The 22,427-nt window shown below is 38.1% G+C and overlaps 1 protein-coding gene across 2 annotated transcripts; it reads right to left on the bottom strand.

Annotated features, from left to right (window-relative positions):
* Positions 1 to 1,353: 1,353 nt before the first annotated feature.
* On the bottom strand, positions 1,354 to 13,867 carry LOC149806173 (aquaporin-8-like). 2 transcript variants are annotated; one of them, XM_089937425.1, is made up of 5 exons: positions 13,522 to 13,867; positions 12,090 to 12,216; positions 11,327 to 11,538; positions 10,702 to 10,851; positions 1,357 to 1,918 (listed from the first exon to the last, which is right to left on the bottom strand). In XM_089937425.1, exons 1-5 carry the CDS (start codon positions 13,734 to 13,736, stop codon positions 1,825 to 1,827), a joined length of 798 nt encoding a protein of 265 aa, XP_089793551.1. In that variant the 5' UTR covers positions 13,737 to 13,867; the 3' UTR covers positions 1,357 to 1,824. The 2 variants fall into 2 exon arrangements, with proteins under 2 accessions (XP_089793560.1, XP_089793551.1); XM_089937434.1 differs by lacking the exon at positions 10,702 to 10,851 and having other exon boundaries at positions 1,354 to 1,918.
* Between the last annotated feature and the right edge of the window lie 8,560 nt (positions 13,868 to 22,427).

Raw genomic sequence — 22,427 nt, forward strand, 5'->3', positions numbered from 1 at the left:
TTTGTCCCTAGAGTGGATATTTCCTTTCTCCCAGGTTAAATTCTCTTGTCCCCAGAGGGGATGTCTTTTTTTTCCCATGTTAAATTTCCATTGTTCCCAGAGTAGATATTGCTTCCCATGTTAAATTTCCATTGTCCCCAGAGTGGATATACCCCTATTTAACATTAAAGTCCCCTTGTCCCTTGGGTGTCCCCATTCACTACTCATGGCTGCCATATTTGCTTCAGTCTAGAGTTTACTTCTAACCAGACTCGATATTTTTTAATCACAAACTCTAGTTTTGAGCCAGAATCTTGACTCCAAATTTTTCGAGATCTCAAAGGAAGTAAAAACTCAAAAATGATGTCTAGACTCGAGTTTGGAGAACAAGCTCATACTCGACTCAGCCTAATATTAAAAATCTAGCATATGTTAGAAAGAAACATAATCTTCATTTTCCTAAAACAAATACTTACATTATCATCTTTAAGTTCAATCATCAATAATTGTTTGCATTAAATGAAAACATAAAAAGTTTGAAAGTACTGTAAATTAAAGAAATTTCTAAATACATTTTAATGTATTTAAATACCTTTACTCTATGAAATTTGCACTGAAATTTTCTTGTAGGTAGAGTGTAGAATGTGTGTATTAAGTAAGTAGAGTGTACTCAACTCATCCAAAACCTTTGTTTCGTTTGAGAAGTAAAGAAGACATTCAATTGTGTATGACTGCAGCTTGAATCCAATTATATTATATTTTGGAGTAAAGAATAATTATTTGCTGCCACAGGTGAGAAAAAAAATCTATACCGCGGTCAGCCATTTCTTATGGGATTTCCTGATTTGTCTAACAGCAAGAAGTTCCTCGCGGTTACAACAATGTAGTGTAAAACTTCAAATTCGCGCCATAATCGCCCACACCATGTTAACCAACCTGACCTGATCTTGATTATTCTATATCAAAATGAACTAATAAAAAAAAGTTCTTGACGCAAACAGCAAGTATCATTCCGATATAATAATACATTTGCTGGTACCATTTTTCACGAGCAAAGCCAGTTAAAATAATATTTCATAATGTAAGAATAAAAGCTTGATTGTTTGCAACTGATTAGTGTTTTGGTCAAAGTAAAAGATGGCTATAAAATCGCACAATACAAGTCTGCTTCTTGGCTTGAGACTCCAAGTTAATGTGCCCAAGATAAAAGGAAAGGAAGGAGGGGGACATCAACGAGGACTTCAATTATCCTCTTGCAAGAAATAACGATGTATATGTAAATTATTTATTTCACGCAGCAGACCACAGTAATTTTAATTCCGATTAAGTGAAATGTTACGTTTTAAATTACTCACTGCATTCTTTCTGAGGTTATATGTGTATCAAAGTTACCAAGTTCACAAATATTCGTGCAAAGTTTTCAGATGAACTAGTCTACATATTCTTCACAAAACTGTTGCAGTGATGCATGTGTTAATGGACAAATAAATTAAAAAAACTATAGAGGACTGAACTTAATACAGGTAGCACAAAGATTCTAAAACTGTCTTATAATAGATAGATTTGTCCCTTGCGACCGGTAATATGGCAAAAAGTCGGAAATCATTGTAAATTCATTATAAAATATTAGCATTTTTTTTTTGCACAGCAAAGCATAGATTGATAGTGTAAAAGACACCAGATACAAACTAGAGGATATATCTTTACTGAACTAAATCTAACATGTTAACATGGTAAAGGCAAATCGTTACTACATTTACCTCCGAAAAGATTGGCTACATTGACTATTTGTCCAAAGTAATAATTTTTTATTAAATTAATAAATCACTTATATTTTAAAAATCATCATGACATGATGTACTCTATATCAGTTAGGATTTTTTTAATACAAAGACGGTCTCCTGTTATCCATCTCTGATCCGAACTGGCAAACAGCAATCTATAAAAACAGAAAATGAAGTGTGAAAATATATGGAATGCTGAAAACTAATGTTCACCATCACTCCTCGATTTAGCTGTGACTGGCTTGATTGATGTATCAGATCCATTCCATTTCTCGAAAGCCCGTCTTTTTTTATCATAACGAAAATATATTATTCAGAAATAGGGAATCCGTAAAAGAATTACAAATCTAAAATGTAGTAAAGCCTGCAAAAAAGTCAGCACAGCAGATCCAAACAGAAGGTAACTGCGGCAAAGATAACACTAATTATATCTACAAAAGGAACATATATTACACTGGTCTATAATTTTTTAGAAGTCGTCTGCTTCAGAGATAAAATGTGCTATTTATTATGGATTTTGGTGTCCTGAATTCAAATATGACAATTCAAACAACTGATTGACTACTCTTTCCAAGATATTTAAGTTTTAACATTTTATGTCTATGTATATTGTGTAGATAGTAGACTTTTAATCATAAATTGTAAACCAAGGTCTTTTCATGTGATCGTGGTTGCTTTACGTCATAATATTTCACTTGTCCTGTTTATGCACAATTTAAAAATCAGCAAAATTGTTATATAAATACAATTTATTATGACACAAACGGCAAAAACCTATTATGTATATATAATTATATAGTTTAGTTCTTATTCAGTTTCTACTGTTTGCTTTTTGGCTTGTCTCTTGAATTCATTAAATGGAACATCTCTTGTCACTGTCCAGCAATAAGCTCCGAGCACTGATGGGCTCCGTTTGCCCTGATAGCGTTTTTCCATTGTTGCAATGCCCTGGTGAAATCGCTCGCCGTGCTCGTCGCTCACTGTTCCCTAGTTCGGTGGAAAAAATTCAGATGAGAGTGCAAACATGTATCTTTAAGGACATGATACAACCAAGGCGTTTGTATGTATTGATGCGTTTTTCGACCAACTCCCTGCATTTGTCTGCCTTATTGTTTCCAAGAAAATGTGTTGCCACTAACTGGAAGGCGTTCTTTCCATGCCGTTTTTTCCTTGCCGTACAGTGCATGGTTCACGAATCTGAGGACCAACAAAGACACCTTCCTTTATCTTAGCTTCACTTAACTTAGGAAATTGACCATGGAGGTAATTGAAAACTGCTTGTGTTTTGTCCATGGCGTGACAAAGTTCTTCATCAGACCCACCTTGATGTGCAAGGGTGGTAACAAAATCTTCCTTGATTCAACAAATGGTGGATGCTGAACACTTTTCTTCCCAGGCTGTAATGACTGCCGGAGGGGCCTATCTCTCTTGATGAAGTGGGAATCTCTCACACGACTATCCAGTTCGCAGAGAAAACAGCAGTACTTTGTCTATCCAGTCTTAAGATCAAGAAAGTGAGCAAGAACCTTCAAATCGTCACAAAGCTGCCACTGATGTTATGGACTGCATGACCAACTGGAATTGATGGCAAAACACTGCCATTATGCAGCAAAACAGATTTAAGACTTGTCTTCGATGAATCAACGAACAGGCGCTACTCATCTGGATCATGAACGATGTTGAGAACTGCCGGCAGACCATCCATGTTGTTGCAGGCTAAAAGATCACCTTCCATGAATTAGAATGTGACAAGATCCTTTTGACGGTAACGGAACGTGGAAACCCCTAACATTACCTGCCAGGAGATTCAACTGATGTAGTCTGGAGCCCAACTGCTCTGCCTTACTCTTGGATAGTTCCAAATTACTGACTAGGTCATTCAGTTCACCTTGTGTTATGAGGTGTGGTTCAGAGGAGGATGGGAGAAAAAGTGGGTCATGTGACATTGATGGTTCAGGACTAGAAGTTTCATCCTCTTCCTCTTCCTCGTCTGACTCAAGCGAGAATGATTCTGGTGCATCAGTAACCGGCAGTCCTTCTCGGTTAGGTACTAAGCGTATAGCTGATGAAATGCTTGAATAATGCACAAAATATAAAATTCCAGGAAACTCAAAAGGAATGTTGTCCTTGCAAAAGCACACCTTTCTGTTCCATAAAGTGCACGTCAAACATTTTGACTGGCAGAGATAATGTAAGTCAAACTTCCAGATTTGAAGAAATGCGGCAGCCGTTTTGTATTCTATAACCTGCACACATGAATAATGTTTATATATTCGAACCACGGTATGTTACCGTAGAAACACATGATTCCATGCAAACATTTATATTAACTAAGACACACAACCAAGGAGAAGAAATATGATGTTTGGAAAATTCCCCTGTACAGACAGGATTAGCTTGATCAAGAAGACTGAAAACGAAGTAATAGAAGACAGTACGAAAGATACAATATTATGGAGCTAGACGCCTCTAATCGTATGGGAATAGACTTTAGGTAAATTGATATGAGAGAATGAACGGTTATTTCAAAAACTATTATACAAACACTGAATTATTATTGCTCTAGATGGTATAATTCCCAATCGATGCTTGCAGCACATTTAAACCACAGTGATAATTTTAATTAGTTGATGAAGGATGGATATGCATTCAATATAATGAAGGTATCGTTACTGGAAATTAACGTGGAGAGTGGAAGCATAAATATACGTTCATCATGGCGATCTTTAATTGAGTGCATGACTGCAATGCATGCTATCTGCATAACCAGAAATCGTTTCTAATGTCACTGATAGTGCTTAATTCAGAGAACTGTTGATATTAATCACAATTCAGTTGGGTCACTCAACATTTCCTTGCTGTGAATTGCATGGACTGCAGATACATTCAGTAGTGTATCATACTTTACCATTTTGTTAGTTTATATTCCTTATTCATTGTCCTTTTTCAGGTATCACATCACATACAGGACTTTTAAAACGATTATTTTAAGGGATTCTATGTATAATTGTATTCTGATTAATCTATACTTTACCTAAAGTGTTTCCTAAAAATGGGTTTAGTGTCTATTCACACAATAAATTGAAATGGATGTTCTTGGAAAGAGAAAGGTGATGTTTTGTATGAATATTTTCATGTAAAACATTGTTGGTGTCGAGTACCATAATACTAATTATATTTCAGTATCTTAAAGTTATCATCTGAAAGGAAGAAATCCAGTTTTCTTGCTTGCTAACATTTTTATATTTAAATGCTTAGTAATCCGATGAACTCTGCTATCCCAAATACCATGGAATAACCCACAGTTTCACACAAAACCACCAAATATAAAAGCCGTCTTTTTCCAATTATAAAAATGGGGGAAATAACAATAATAATACTATTCAGCCGCATCTGCATTGTTTTTTTAAATGTAGTTTACCTTTTCCCATTCACTAATTGTATGTTCCCCACAGCCATTCCTTCTATAGTCGCGACATTTAAATGGAAAATATACATTTTATGAAAACTTGCAAGACAATTGGGACATCTTATAAATAGGGCAGTTGGAAAATAATGTTTTAGCTAGAACTTCTAATGTTCATAGTTGTTATAAAAGCATATTTCGTGTTGATACAGCAATGTGTGTAGTTTTTACTTATATCATTTTATTAAAAAAATATACGTAAATTGGTTCTGTGTTTCTCATTTCTTTGTCGAGAATTACAGATAATTCTCAGTAATTTGAGATTGTTGTAACTCTTTTCATAATTACCACTGAGAGTCATGATATTTCAGTTACAGTAAATAACAGTGACCTTTATCTTGTGGTATTTTTGTAAAACCTCTTCCCACTTATTCTGCTTGGAAGGTTTTCTGAAACTAACCTATTGGCTAGATGATGTTTTGTAAAATTGCACATCCTAACTTGAGAATGTGTTCTTAAAGTTTCAGTTTACAGATTTAGGTTACATTCGATGTGCTCTTTGTAACTCTGAATTCGATTGAAGTAGCGGTATCAAAATTTGATTTCAAATATATGAAAGACAAAGATGTAAATAGGCCACTTTCATTGTTCTCATCTGAAGGTCATATGTGGACATTATTATATTTGATTGGAGATGCAACTGGCAAACCTTTAAACAAAGTAATATACATAAAACTTGGTACAGCTGTACACCATGACTTGTTGTCACTTGTCATTTCTCACTTTTCATGTCGGTATCATTTTTTGAGTTTCCAAACTGTCACCCAGAATAATAAATTGTTTTTCCCTGTAAAATCATAGCTTGATGGTGTATCATGTACCTATCATGTGTATCAATAGCATGGTCCTAAAAACAAGATCAAGGTCATGTGTGAAGTTTACTCATTTTGTATGTTAGGAGTGTAACTCTATAGTCAATCAAGGTAGTTTAATTAGGCTAATGTCTAAATCTGAATGGATCTTTTATTTGCATGGTATTTTCATCAAGGTGGTTTAATTAAGCTAATGTCTAAATCTGAATGGATCTTTTAATTTGCATGGTATTTTCATCAAGGTAGTTTAATTAGGCTAATGTCTAAATCTGAATGGATCTTTTATTTGCATGGTATTTTCATCAAGGTAGTTTAATTAGGCTAATGTCTAAATCTGAATGGATCTTTTATTTGCATGGTATTTTCATCAAGGTGGTTTAATTAAGCTAATGTCTAAATCTGAATGGATCTTTTATTTGCATGGTATTTTCATCAAAGTGGTTTAATTAAGCTAATGTCTAAAACTGAATGGATCTTTTATTTGGTATTTTCATCAAGGTGGTTTAATTTGGCTAATGTCTAAATCTGAATGGATCTTTTATTTGCATGGTATTTTCATCAAGATGGTTTAATTAAGCTAATGTCTAAATCTGAATGAATCTTTTATTTGCATGGTATTTTCATCAAGGTGGTTTAATTAAGCTAATGTCTAAATCTGAATGGATCTTTTATTTTGCATGGTATTTTCATCAAGGTAGTTTAATTAGGCTAATGTCTAAATCTGAATGGATCTTTTATTTGCATGGTATTTTCATCAAGGTAGTTTAATTAGGCTAATGTTTAAATCTGAATGAATCTTTTATTTGCATGGTATTTTCATCAAGGTGGTTTAATTAGGCTAATGTCTAAATCTGAATGGATCTTTTATTTGCATGGTATTTTCATCAAGGTGGTTTAATTAAGCTAATGTCTAAAACTGAATGGATCTTTTATTTGGTATTTTCATCAAGGTGGTTTAATTTGGCTAATGTCTAAATCTGAATGGATCTTTTATTTGCATGGTATTTTCATCAAGGTGGTTTAATTAAGCTAATGTCTAAATCTGAATGAATCTTTTATTTGCATGGTATTTTCATCAAGGTGGTTTAATTAAGCTAATGTCTAAATCTGAATGGATCTTTTATTTTGCATGGTATTTTCATCAAGGTAGTTTAATTAGGCTAATGTCTAAATCTGAATGAATCTTTTATTTGCATGGTATTTTCATCAAGGTGGTTTAATTAAGCTAATGTCTAAATCTGAATGGATCTTTTATTTTGCATGGTATTTTCATCAAGGTGGTTTAATTAGGCTAATGTCTAAATCTGAATGGATCTTTTATTTGCATGGTATTTTCATCAAGGTAGTTTAATTAGGCTAATGTCTAAATCTGAATGAATCTTTTATTTGCATGGTATTTTCATCAAGGTGGTTTAATTAGGCTAATGTCTAAATCTGAATGGATCTTTTATTTGCATGGTATTTTCATCAAGGTAGTTTAATTAAGCTAATGTCTAAATCTGAATGGATCTTTTATTTGCATGGTATTTTCATCAAGGTGGTTTAATTAAGCTAATGTCTTAATCTGAATGGATCTTTTATTTGGTATTTTCATCAAGGTGGTTTAATTTGGCTAATGTCTAAATCTGAATGGATCTTTTATTTGCATGGTATTTTCATCAAGGTGGTTTAATTAAGCTAGTGTCTAAATCTGAATGAATCTTTTATTTGCATGGTATTTTCATCAAGGTAGTTTAATTAGGCTAATGTCTAAATCTGAATGGATCTTTTATTTGCATGGTATTTTTATCAAGGATCAACATTATCTAGTTTTGTGTCAAGCCTTTAACTCGCATATTTCAAGGATAGTAAGATAAAATATTTTGTAGTCATGTTATCATGACCTAAGGTCATGTCACATAACACAGTTCCATGATTTTGACCTAAGGTCATGTCACATAACACAGTTCCATGATTCAAATTTCAGATATCAGTGTTAGTTTTTGTGTGTTGGCTGTAATTCAAAATCAGTTCAAGTAATGGAAAAAAATATTTTGGATGTCGTGTCTTGTATAACTATCAAGAAAATCCCAGTTAAGGTAATAGTCACCTCACAGTTACTTTCTTGCGATGTTTTGTCTGTAACATAAAGCCATTAAAAGTTATATTACCTAATTACTGTACCATTTTTCATATTGACATTTTGCGAAATTTATCATCTTAGCCACAAACGTGTGATCACATGCAAATATTCATGTATTTCTTGCTAAGTCTTGAACTAAAACCCCATATTTAGAAAACTAAAACTTACTATGCTTATATCTATAATAATATGACAAAGTTTTATATACCGCTTTCATAATTCTATCTTAAATGTTAAAATGTTCAATTGTTTTTATCATAGTTATTACTCTGAAGCTGTTACGATATTAGGAACAATGCATGTATGATACAGAGTGCATAACATACCATGCTCTATTTTTATCTATGTTATTACTCTGAAGGTGTTACGATATTAGGAACAATGAAATGTATGATACATAGAGCTTATAACATACCATGTTCTATTTTTATCTATGTTATTACTCTGAAGCTGTTACGATATTAGGAACAATGCATGTATGATACAGATATTGTGTTGCATGCTATGTTCTATGTCAGTTTGCAAGGTCAAGCCCAGAACACGTATGGTGCCATGTTACATTATTATATGACATAAGATGCATTTTGTTTTACAACCTTCTTAAATTATGCATATTGTGTTAACACATTATCATTTCATCCTTCTGTTGACATGTATGTGTGTAAAACATAGCTTAGTGATAACCTGAGAGATTTCATGTAACTCTGTCCATGTATGTATCATAACTAGATGTTGTGTTCCATACCATACACAGGTCCTGTGCCATTAGTTCACAACAAGGTAAAATAAAATTGTAGTTATGTGATTCTTTGCATATTCGGGATGATAGCTTTAAAGCTGATGAAGGTATTTTAATGAAACTTGAACCAGTTATATATCATAATTAGTGATAGCATAGCCATGACTTTAGTTGAAAACTTAACGTCACAGCTAGGGAAAGTATGTGTGTTCGTCCGTGGAGACGATAAGGGCTACTTTAGTCATCCAATATTTGAAGGGAGACGACAGGTCTGTTGGTGCGCAGGTGACTGAAACCCCTTGGACCCTGAAATGTTCTATGGCATTGTGGACAGGGCACGGCAGGAACGCAGACAGTGGGGTCATTGGTTCAGGCCTTCCTGGCCTGGCTCCGTTGTTCTGCTGGGACAGTCCTCGCTTCTCCGATGGAGAAGCGTCACAAGCCCAGGTCAAGAATAGTCTGCTCCAACGTGTCAGTGCTTATGCATATGCCGAAATCCTTAAATGACTTCTTCAATGTGTCCTTGCAGCGTTTCTCCTGGCCTCCTTTGGAGGATTTTCCTTGTTCTAGCTCGCCATAAAAGAGTCTGTTCGGAAGCCTACGGTCTGGCATGCGGGCTACATAGCCTATCCGTCACAATTGTGACTGCATCAGGACGTTGTGGAGATTGAGCCTGCCTGCTTGGGCAAGGACCGCAATATCGGGAATCCTGTCTTGCCATTTGATGTTGAGGAGTCGTCTGAGGCAAGCTGTGTGGATGTGATTCAGCTTCTTTGCATGTCGCGGGCTTTCGTGGGACTGCTATCGTTCTGTATACCTTCAGCTTCGTATGTAGACTAATGCATCTTCTGTTCCAGACATTGGCGTGTAGTCAGCCGAAGACTGCAATGGCCTTTGCAATCTTGGCATTAACTTTCGTTAAAGTATGTGATATATATTTTATAGAAAAAGCAGAGCTAGGGAGGAAAAGTGGTATTGTATGCTATTTTGTGACATTACTATTCCAAGATAGCTTTAAGCGTGCTAACACGGTGTAGTATAATTTAAGCGTGCTAACACGGTGTAGTATAATAGAGACAGACAGGCTACCGGCCATGACATAAGCGTTTTTGGTTTAATACTGGTAGAAATAAAGAAAGAAAAAACAGCCGAACTTGTTCTTTTCATGTTGGTGGCGGTGGTGGAAGGATAACCCGGGAAATCCCGGTAAGAACTACGACCCGCGGGACGATACTGGCAGCTTTCGCACATACCATCATTAACCAAGCCCGAGACTAGAACCGATGTGGAGAGAGGTGAGATGGCAGTGAACGGTAAAGGCGAGCGCTTTATGGTTATTGGGGCGTGTAATCAGTTCTGTTTATGCCCAGCTGACCATAAGTTAAAACCTATCGATCTGATCATTGTGTCAAAAAGATTCGATCTGCAAATGATTTGACAGGAATAATGTACTTAACTTTGCACTGAGTTAAACATAGCTCGAGTTCTTGGGTTTCTGCCATTGTTCACAATATTTCTCGAGTAAATTGAATAGATTATTTGGGTTATGTGTTGTTTCTGCCTCAATGGCTGTTTCATTGGCGTACAAAATTATTACGATTGACGAAGTTACTCCTCACTATATTCAGTTTTCAAATGATTTGTGTCAAGCGGTTTCATTGTGTGTATGATCTAGTATTTAAATGCTATAACATTAAATATGATCTCTTTTCGCCTACTGGAAAGACTCGCTTAATCTCAGACGTATAGTCTCGTCGAAGATGGCACAAAGATACAAGATAACATGGTGGAAATATCACCTGTACAAAAGACCAGCTACAAGTCCTCCAAGCAACGGACCCACCCACCACACAAAGAGGTCGTCAAATGAGTCGGTCATTACATCAAACGAAACTATAGCCGGACCCAGCGCTCTTGCGGGATTCATTGATGCTCCTGTAGTCAGACCCCTACGATTGGAAAAATTAAAACAACTTTTGTACAGATTTTACGAATAAGGATGTGACACAATTGAACCATGATTAGGAATTCTCAAAAATGGGTTTTACAGTTTTTTCTTCTTTTTGTAAAGAACTCGATAAGAAAATTGGTTACGAACGCACTGACCGCTGGAAGGAATCCACCATAGTCTCGAGTGAGGCTGGTTTGTCAACGAAAAATGACCTCGGGTATTTCAATAATCACAGTGTAGCTCTTTAGTTAACTTATTTGCCTCGCCCAAATTACTATGCTCTCCTTTGACTGTACTATAGATGACCATTTTCTAGAAAGTTTGATAAGCTTGTAGACGCGTTTGAAGAAAACATTTGATTGAAATGACCAATTGTTTCACCTTGACCTAAACCTCAGCTCTATAAGTTTATTCTCTTGAGTACTATTGCTATATCAGATGATCTAATACGAAGAAAAGAAGTTAATACACACCCAGATATAATATCCACAGCGACTGCGAACCCGATGGCAAGTGGTGCCAGGTTAGACTTGGTTCTCCTGTTGATGGTGCTCATAAGGAAGGTGAACACCAGTGCAGTAGTAAGAATTGTTTCCCCAAGGATAGCCTGGCTGGATGTCATATCAGGACCCAGATGATGATTACCGCCTTTAATATTCTTATAGACATAGGATGGTAACATTGCCTGAAAGTTTTTTTTTTGTTTTTTTTTAACAACTGAATATAAACAATAGGAACAATTCCATCCTGGAAAGTAATATCGCCGAAAGAGTAAAATTGTACCTGATGAAAAGAGATAACATTTGCTCCCCAGTATGTAACCACAGAGAATATGTACCTGATGAAAAGAGATAATATTTGCTCCCCTTTATGTAACCACAGGGAATATATAAATAGCCTAAAGCTGTATCTTTTTACCGACCATAGATAGAAACTCAAAGTTAGGTACACACACACACACACACACACAAACACACACACAAACAACAATCTAAATCATCTCAAGATTCAATGTAATAACTAACAATCAACGAAAAACAGTTAATTTGTCATATGCGGTGAAAGGAATAGTTGCTATGTAAACATTCATTTTACATATATTAGGAATTTCATGACGTCTGCTAGCATAATTTAAAAACCCACATTCAATTTAAGCTGGTCGTTATTTTATCAGCCCTCTGCTCTTTCGTTTTATAAAATAGACATTTTGTTCGGTCACCCTGGAATTCCTCTTACCCTTACTAACGTTGCACCAAGAAGACCTCCCAGCAATTGACCAATGCTGTAGCCTATAGCAAGTTCTGGATTGATGGCTCCCGCTAAGGTGACGCCCAGAGACACTGCCGGATTGAAATGGCCGCCACTGGAAAATATGAGACAGTTTAATCTTTATTAAAAATAAAATCTCTTATATTTCTTATATTTGTACTGCTATTGACCCTAATGAACAGGAAAAATTGATTCAGTGACAAAGTGGAAAGTCAGTTTTCACTATCTGGAACTTTAAATTTCATACATTTTATTTTCAGATTTTATGTTGTTTTCTTTTAGGAATGTTTCTGCTTTATTTTAAGAATCGGATAAAGGTTAAGACAAATGCTACCCTTAAATGAATTATACAGAAATTTTAGATGCAAGGTTGCGTGCGAGTTTTATAGGTAGTTATTTGAGAGAGACTTTATCATATCTATGCTAGGCTTCCCGGTACTGAATAGGTATTTTACAATAAGTCAATTGCAACGTTTGCCACGAAGAATTCTTTGCAATTTTTAATTCTCTTGGAAATATGCGACAACATATAAACATGTGGCTAAATACTCGTCTTAGTATTTGTAAGCATCTCAAAAGCATCGCCATTTAAAAGTGATAAGGGTCCCCTGGTAATCGACTGTTCAAAGGCGATCGCCTATACAGGTCACTCAGATATCTCCCCTCTCTGAGTTTGTCTCGTTCAGACCAACCTGGGTATGGCAGAAAGTTTTGAAGTTGCTTCCCTTGGGCCGGTCAATGGTTCTACCTGTCGTTTTCCCGGTTTCTTCCTAAACCAAATATACTGCCCGCTATTTATAGCTTATCATATGGTAATCTAAGGATTTAAATTCCACAAATCCTCTAAACCAATTTAAAGTGATAAATGCGTATGATCCCGTTTAAATGTGCATGTTAATTTGGTAATACTGGTTTAAAGTAATTTTGGATAATTGTCACCTTCTTAGTTTAGGAAACAAACATTTATACTTCTGTGGGGCGATTTTGGTTCTTTCCACTAATATATGTTTAGTTTGAGTAGATGTACGTGTGTGTGCATGCATGCATATTCCACTAATAAATACTAGTAGAGGATCAATGAATATGTAACCCTTGGCGGGGCCCAACGGTAACAATTCCAGAAACGCATGCATTTCAAGCGTGTCCATGGCATAATTTTAGTCATTTAACTGTATCGAAAACGTATAGGGACATGTTCCGGTGCTTTCTTGTTCATTTATCTTTCTTTTTTGGGATGGGTGGTGGGTTGCGTCGTTCTGGCTTGTCCCCTCCCCCGAATCTACTCCTATATCAGTCAGTGTGTATGTATGCAAGCCGTGCGTGGACGTGAGTTGTATATTTGCGTGAGGTGGTGCTTGTGCTCACGAAAGCGATTGTGCCCGCTTTTGTCCCTACTAACCTGATGCTTCCCAGCCCGATGATCAGCACTGCGATTGTCAGTCCATGAGCTAAGGCGACAGTTGTCTGTGAGTTGTCCTGTAATGACATGCAGCCTATAAAAACGAACAAGCACACTCCAACAAATTCCGCCAAAATTGGTCGTACAGTTGTCTCGTAATATCCCGTCGATGAATCCTTGGTCATAATTAAATTGTCTGTTTCGCTGTATGACATTATATCTATTTTCCTGACTGCAAGCTTAATAAAAATCACACCTATTTCGTGTACCACCTACAAGTGTTCATCCACAGATCATCATCGTACTTGTTAGGCACTGTTATACAGGCAAAGTATTGGCACTCCAAATCGAATACCTGATTAATCAGCCTATATGTACTGTGGTGGATAATGTACGTAAAGATTAAATAAAGTTTGCACAATAGATACTATGTGAAATATTTGGCAACTCTAAATGTATATCACCTGGTAAGAGCATTGGTCTTGAAAAAAAAATGAAATATGCAACATATCATTTTCCCGCAAAAATTAAAAGTGCGCGAACACACAGACATGCATGCGAGCGCACATACAAACACACAACTTATTAACTGGCAGCTTTAGTAACTGTCTAAAGCGCAGAATATAAATACTAATTTGAGGTGGAGAAATATGAATTTAAGAAACATGAAGAAAAAGAACTAAATTTTTATCCGTATTGAAAATGGAACTACAGTGGAAGTATCTTGCAGAAATTGTGATGCCAGAACATACCAGTGGAGACCAGATTGTCTGACATTACAGAGAAATTTATTTCCATCTCAGATCTATCTTGAGGCTGCACAATCTGTATACCGTGTTCAACCAACTCGCTTGTAAACAACTCGATCGCAATTACACTGGACAACAAATTTTTACAAAAGTCATGTTACTGAAATAAAATTAGTCAATTCTTATCAATTTTTATGTGCTGAACACGAATATGACAGTCAAATTGCAAAATTGGCTCTAGTTTTTTTGTAATCTGCAAGAAATTAATGTTTACATAACGAAATGCATTCCAATAGTAAAAGGTCAACTGTAATAGCCTACCTATAAAAAATCAAGTCATTGACTACATCTTAGATTTCTTCGCCTGTCTCTTGTACAGCTGTTCGGGAGCATCTCTGAGGAGTGTCCTGCAGTAGTCAGCCAGCATTGTAGTGGACCATTTTCCCTGGTATCTTTGTTCCATTGTTGCGATATCTTGATGAAAACGTTCGCCGTGTTCATCACTAACAATACCACAGTTGCTAGGAAAGAAATCCAAATGGGAATGAAGGAAGTGAATCTTTAGAGACATATTGCAGCCAAGTTTCTTATACTTCATCAACATGTCTTCTACTAGTTCCTTATAGTTTTCTGCCCTAACATTTCCGAGGAAGTTTGTAGAAACTAGGCGAAAAGCATTCCATGCTTGTTTCGCGTCACCTTCCAGCAAGTTGTTGAACCGGTCATCTTTGAAAAGCTCTCGAATCTGAGGACCCACAAAAACTCCCTCTTTAATCTTTGCTTCGCTGAGTCGAGGGAATTTTTCATGCAGGTATCGGAATGCTGGCAAAGTCCGGTCAATGGCTTTCACGAAGTTCTTCATCAAACCTAGTTTGATGTGAAGGGGTGGTAGCAAGATTTTCTGAGCCTCAACCAGAGCTGGGTGTTGGATATTCTTCTCTCCAATGGCTACATTCTGCCTGTGAGTCCATTCCTTCCTCATGTAGTGCATTTCCCTTGCTCGGCTATCCCACTCGCATAAGAAACACATGTATTTTGTATATCCTTGCTGCAGTCCCATTAAAAGGGCAACTACCTTCAAATCACCACAGAGGTGCCAGCTGTACTTGTTAATCTCAATGGAATTCAGTAGCTGCCTTAAGTTATCGTATGTCTCTTTCATGTGGACAGCATACGCTACTGGAATAGATGGAAGAATGTTTCCATTGTGCAAAAGCACAGCCTTGAGACTCAGTTTCGAAGAGTCCACAAATAGTCTCCATTCTTGTGGGTCATGAGTGATTTTTAAAGCATTCATGAGGCCCTCAATATCGGAACAGAATATCAGATTACTTTCCTTTCTGAAGAAAGGCTCCAATTGCTGGTGGCGCTTTCGATATGCAGTAATTGTGACATCTTCTTCTAGAAGATTCCATTGTTGGAGTCTTGATCCTAGCAATTCTGCCTTGTTCTTTGATAAGTCCAAATCACGAATCAGGTCATTTAGTTCTTCCTGTGTTATTCTGTGTGGGGTTGATGATGCACCACAGTGAAAATCTGGATCACTGCATGCTGATGGACCAGGAGAAGAACAGGTCGACTCACCTTTGTCTTCATCAGATGAATCAAGAGAATATTCTGCTGGAGGTTCTGGAATAGGAAGTCCCTCACCATGTGGAAGTGGTCTCAATGCAGACGGAATGTTTGGGTAGACTATTCTCGACTTCTTTCGCTTCGTTATTCCGCCGGAAAGAGGAGGAACCAAGCAGAAGTAACAGTCATTTAGGTGGTTGCTTGGCTCTCTCCACACCATTGGGACTGCAAACGGCATTGATGACCTTTTGCAATTCAACCACTGTGAAAGCTGTGTTGTACATGTAGCACAGCATATATGCGGAGCCCAAGGCTTGTCTTGGTCACCAACCTTGCATCCGAAGTAAAGATGATATGCCTTCTTCACTTGAGAATTGATACTTTTCTTCTGGTTGGCAAATGTCACTTCCCCACAAATATAGCAAAAATTGTCCGCGGTATTAACACACTTTCGAGGCATTACTGTTCTTTATTGTACGTAAATGGATAAAATAATAAGTTTTATGTAACAGTAGCTTGAACTGTCTCGCACAACGTCTAAAATATTTTAAATGCTGAACCTATCTGATTGGGCTTTATATAGTACACTGCTTACGTCAGCTTCAGCAGCCGCCTGGCATTAGTATAATAGGCCTACACATGTATAGTACACTGCTGACGTCAACTTACTTCAGCAGCCGCATGGCATTAGTATTGCATTGCATCAGAAAATGATGCAATCAACTGTGGATGATGTGAGCATGATGGTATTATGCAATGTTACATCATTATTCCGGATGTTGCTGCAGTCCTACTGGAGAAATTTACACAGTGAAACATAGAAAATGAGGTATATGAATATCTTCAAAACGAGAGCCAATACAAATTTTTCACGGTTATATTCGTGTTCGGCACACCAAAATACTACAGATTAGGGCCTTTTCAAGTCAGTAATGATTTCACTGTTGACCAGTGTTACCTATTTTTTATTTTTGTGGTATTTCGATTTGACCCACCTCTGATGTGACCGAACACCATCATCTAATCCTTCCTGCATTGTAATTCATATATCCGAGATGGACCTGCCCACTGTTTAAAAAGTTGTGAACTCTATATCAAACTGCTACGCATATCATCATTTTCGTATTCATCTAACTTTTTATCGGGTACATAACAATGGTCCTTTTGTTTACTTTCTTGTTTGCTTGGATAATAACGGTCTCCTTCTCCTTCAAGTCTACATTTTTAAAATTGACAATAGTGCCCGTATGATGCAGCATTGTGATAGGGAAAATCGAATTCCTTTCTAGTGGTCTATCGTACAACCGATCAAAGTCATTGTCCTTGCCCGTCTTAGCAACATCGTTCAGCTTATCAAAGTTGACCACATAACTGATTGGACAGTTGAGGACGAGTTCCCTCGCTTTCGTATCGACCTTTCCTTTCTTATCTTGGTACAGGTATCCGTACCGTGTCGGTCCGCCTCTGGCAAAGCTGAGATTCGTACCACCGGAACGTTTGAAGATCCACGTTTTTAAACGTTCGTCGTTGATATATGTGGGACACTTATCGATGTTAAAGAAAAGCACGTAGTCCCCTAAAGATTCTTAAACTCAGTACAATTTTATGGACGTTCACTGTAAAGTAAACAGTAATTATCACATTTCAAAAATCAAATTGTTTTGTATGATGTCGATGTGCTTTGATTAATTTTCCTTTATTGTATTTCAGCTGAAAGAATAGCTTGGAACCATAAAATGTGAATAGTGTAGGGGGGCGATATACGGACAATGTGACTTCTATGTTAAAAAGGGTCCCGGCACTATACGGACATAACAGGAATTTAACATTGTGGGTCACTATACGGACAAAGGAAAGGTAACCCAGGGAATGCACTTGACCTGTATACGAACAATAGGAACTGAGTATGGGTGACGTCACCATACTGGACACTGGAAACAATGTCGCAAGTGGCTGACCTCAATCAGGCGGAACAGTGTGGCAAGGAGCTGACATGAATACGCGCTACTCTAGGGACAAATGGAGACATGTATATATAGACGTGGTTAGAGACAGGGTTAGAGACATAGATACATAGACATACCTAGATTTATGGATATAAATCTATCACACAAACAACCGACTAAAAAAATTAAGGCAGTTGAGAATATACATCTTTTCGAGACAGTGGAAGGGCCCTGAAAATGGTTTTTGCTTTTTTTGTTAACACCATTCAGTTAACTTAGAGGACATCGCACGAATCTTCTTCGCTTCCTCAAACATCGTCTGACCTCTGGACTGTAGATTAAGACTCGCTTCAGACAGCCTTCTCTCTGTACATAGATACTTCGTTTCAAAAGGGCTGTCTCTGTGATCTTGGTAATTGCCCATGATGATTTGACATATATGAGATAGTCCGGGTGGAACAGCATCGACGATTGGAGGTTAGACTAGTCTACGTTAAATCAAATCTTGTGACGGGAACAGTGAATGCAACGAGGTGACCCACGGTTATTTATAGTGGAATAGCTGATCGAAACGGATCGAGTTCTTTCGCCAATCCTAAGACGTGTTACAAAATTCACAGTGTTGAGTCTGTCTTCGAATCCTAAGAATTACCTGTGACGCCAAATTCCCTATACAGGTGCGCTAGCGTCTGTGCACAGTGAATCAATGCGACATTGTTAGAACATGGCGGAAACTAAGAAGACAAAGAATTGGGGTGCGCCGGCCATGGAGACGAGAAGTGATAGCATAGCAGTGGTTACCAGAGCAAACAAAGCTCTACTTTCAGAAGAGAACGATTTTAACTGGGATTTTTTTTTTATTTTCTCTCTTCTTCACAAGAATTTGTTCCGGTACCACTACCTTCGCCGCCTTCTCCTTTTTACCGTACGTCGAGGATTTTAAACAGAGACAGAAAGAATTGGAGAAAATTTTACTACAGCAGAAAGAAGCAGAACAAGCCATTTTCATTCAACAGTGACAGCGAGAAGAAGAAGAGGCAAGACGAAACGACAGGAACAAGAAGCAGAGAAGAAACAAAGCCAAGTAGAGAAGGAGTACGGTGAAAGTCCAACGGTAACGGTACTCTTAGACGTTTTGGCAGAATTAAGGAGTCTGAAACAAATGTATCAGATTTCTGTTGTTGTTGTTGCTGTTGTGGGGTTTAACGCCATTTTTCAGCACACGATAGGCCATATATGGCGGCCAGTATTAATGGTGGAGGAAGAAACCGGGAAAACCCCGGAAAGAACCACCGACCCACGAGAAGCTACTGGCATGCTTTCTCACATATCCACATTGGCTGAATCTGAGACTCGAACCGGCGCAGACAGAGGTGAGATGGCAGTGATCCGTAACGGCGAACGCTTTAGACCACTCGGTCACTCGGGGCCCCTCAGATTTCTGTAAGAAGACCTTAGAGAAAAAGACCTTCCCGAGCCAAACACTCCAACCCCGTCAACACGCCTACTACGCCTGATATACCAACACCAGTGATTTCTACCAAATCATCGACAGTAGCAGTTCCGAAGTAGGCCTCGGCCGTGGCTAAGGAATTAGGTAGTTAAAGCTCATTACTTCCCGTTCCTGAGTATGTTTAAAAAAAAAAAAAAAAAAAAAAAAAACGGTCCTTTTCAGTGTCATCCATCTCTCTCGAAAGAGACTACTCAATGTTTTCCAAAATCAAGTCAAATTCAAATCCCTTTTTCCCCATGATGGAGTGTAGGTCCTTATTATTAAAATCAAAACCAAGGAACACGTACGTTGTTCTTTCTGGTATATTCTCTGGTACAAATTACAATCCAATTTTACAACACAACACTTTAAAAAGTTCATAGACTTCTTTTTGTCTTTTCACTCTCTCCGTTTTTTTAAATTTTTTCACTGACACGGGTGTTTCCTCTTCTTCATCACTTTCTTCTAGTCTTCTTTTCTTCTCTTTCTGGATGTATATGGGTTCTTCCATTCGGAGGGTACCTCTTCTTCCTGTTCGGTACCCCTCTCTACCTCCTGCTTCTGTTGTTTCATAGGGCAGTCTGAAGACCAATGTCCTTTCTCTTGACAATGATAACAGGCATCTTGACATTTGTCTCGTTTGATGCTTGTCTTACTTTGACATTGTGGACATCCACAAGACCAATGCCCTTCCTTCTGACAGATATAACAAGTATTTTGACTTTTATCTCGAATGAAGGGGCATAGTCCGTCGGCTTTTCTGAAGAAAACCTTCGTATGACACATCGCAAAGCTCTGATCAGAAGTTCGATATTTTCGGCTCTTCCATCTTTCTGGTAGGATTGAGAGTGAAATGAATACTTTGAGGGAAGACACTGACCCTTAGCTCCACGCTACACGTTGAAAGTTCACCCTCAAGAAGTGTGTGGAAAACTGTCGTTTCGAGGCAAAAGTTTCAAAGAAGGAAAATACATTCACGTCTATAATCACAATGAACATTTTGATACAATTACGACTATTACTAGATCCTGGGATAGAGTTATTACTGTGAGAAATATGACTTTGGGTATAACAATCGAGAGCAACACAAGCATTGTCGATCGAAATGTCCAAGATGTTTGGTCTCTAAACCCTGTCTTGACGAAGGACACGAATGGGTTCATTGCCCAGCTTGTCAACGCACTTTTGTAAGCCCTTTGTGTTGCGAACAACATCTGAACAGACAAGGTTCACAGCAGAAAAGTGCTTGCCAACTCTTAAGACTGTGCTCTACATGTGGACAAGGAATACGTACCAATAATGCCAAGGCACACGTTTGTCCAGGACAAAAACGGGGTCCCGAGTGGCCGAGTGGTCTAAAGCGCTCTCCGTTACGGACCACTGCCATCTCACCTCTGTCTGCGTGGGTTAGAGTCTCGGATTCATCCTATGTGTGGTATGTGAGAAAGGTTATCAGTAGCTTCTCGTGGATCGGTGGTTCTTTCCGGGGTTTTCCCGGGTTCTTCCTCCACTATTAATACTGGCCGCCATGTATAGCCTATCATGGCGTTAAACCCTACAACAACTACAACAACCAGGAAAAAAATGATGTCACATTTTGTCACCAAATCGTGAACTTAAAACACGAATTCTATATTCAAATAAACGAACCCTAACAGCAGAGGAAGACGATAACCGCAAGAAAGCTAATTTAATCTTTTTCGATTTCGAAGGCCTGCAAGAGATCGGCATTCACATTCCTGATTTCTGTATGGCACATCGAGCGTGCGAGAAGTGCATCCAAGAACCGATCTTTTTCCATTACCCACACTGTAGCAAGACTCCTGGCGGACGTGAAAAAATCTTTTGAGGGCCTAACACGCTGGCCGATTATGGCTATTCGGTTCAAGGGCATGACAAAGTAACTCGATGAGTTACTTTGTCATGCCGTTGAGACGAATGCTTAGAATGGTAGGAATGACAGATATGGCTGGCCGATTTTGCTCAATGAATCTTAGACTCTATCGGCGAGACGTGGAGCCAAGATGACGTCGAACCTTACGGAGATTGTCATCGCTCTGCCACGGTGATGGCTCACAATATCTCGGGAAACAATGGACAGTTTCTTCTGCAATACTATACGGAACAAACCACCGAACACCCTAAGGTCACCTTGAATGGAGCCAAACTCATCTCCATGCAAGTGGGACAAGTGCAGTTTAAAGACTCGACGAGTAAATTTATCATTCGCTTGAGCCGAACGCTTAAAATGTAGGAATGACAGAAATGGCTGACCGATTTCGCCAAATGGCTCTTAGACCCTATCGGCGAGACGTGGAGCCAAGAGGACGTCGAACCTTAAGGAGATTGTCATCGCTCTGCCACGGTGATGGCTCACAATTTCTCGGGATAAGATGGACAGTTTCGTCTGAAATATTATATGGAACAAAGCGCCAAACCCCCTAAAGTCACTTTGAATGGAACAAACTCATCTCCACGCAAGTGGGATAAGTGCAGTTTAAAGAGTCGATGAGTTACTTTGTCAAGCCCTTGAACCGAATGCCTAACATGTTTGGAATGACAGAAACGGCCAAAGGCTATTTTACGCACATGTTCAATACCAAAGACAATCAACATACCATTATGCCACATTGGAATGATGGTCACTACTACGACCCTGACAACATGCGCACCAAACAACGAGAAACTTTCTACGCTTCTACGTTCCGACGTGGATATTTTACGGCGATGCTGTAGAACTATTCATGGAGCACGGAGAGATTGGGATGGATCCTTTGAATAAAGCCTGCACCATTGCCAAAGCGTGTTCCTTAGTGTACGGCAAACGATTCATGCGAGTACGATACAGTGCCTTGCGATTACCGGGATGCCGTACGCAGTAACCCCAACGATTCAGTACCACATTATGGGAACTGTGATTATTATTATTATTACTACTACACCTACCATGTACGCATCAAACCTGACGGAAGCGAAAGCGATGCCACTCGTTATCGTGGACTCTTTACTGGTTTTCAATGTCATCCTCCAAGTGAAATCATGCGCCTACCAATCTACGGATGGCATCCATGCCTGAGTAAACTACTGAGGGTTTTATCGTTTCCTCGTTGAATGAACATGTGAAAGAAGAATATTTGTTCCCCGTGA

This window comes from Sinohyriopsis cumingii, chromosome 2 (assembly GCF_028554795.1).
Source record: "Sinohyriopsis cumingii isolate HCF-2022 chromosome 2, ASM2855479v2, whole genome shotgun sequence".
In the NCBI taxonomy this organism is placed as follows: domain Eukaryota; kingdom Metazoa; phylum Mollusca; class Bivalvia; order Unionida; family Unionidae; genus Sinohyriopsis; species Sinohyriopsis cumingii.

Excerpts from the sequence above, each read along its gene's own strand:
- LOC149806173 (XM_089937425.1), bottom strand. The coding sequence starts at position 13,736 with ATGTCATACAGCGAAACAGACAATTTAATTATGACCAAGGATTCATCG. Across the intron at positions 10,852-11,326 it reads GCTGTGGATATTATATCTGG|GGGTCTGACTACAGGAGCAT; the intron begins GTGTGTATTAAC and ends TTCCAATCGTAG. Across the intron at positions 1,919-10,701 it reads GTAGCTGGTCTTTTGTACAG|ATTGCTGTTTGCCAGTTCGG; the intron begins GTGATATTTCCA and ends CTGTTTTTATAG.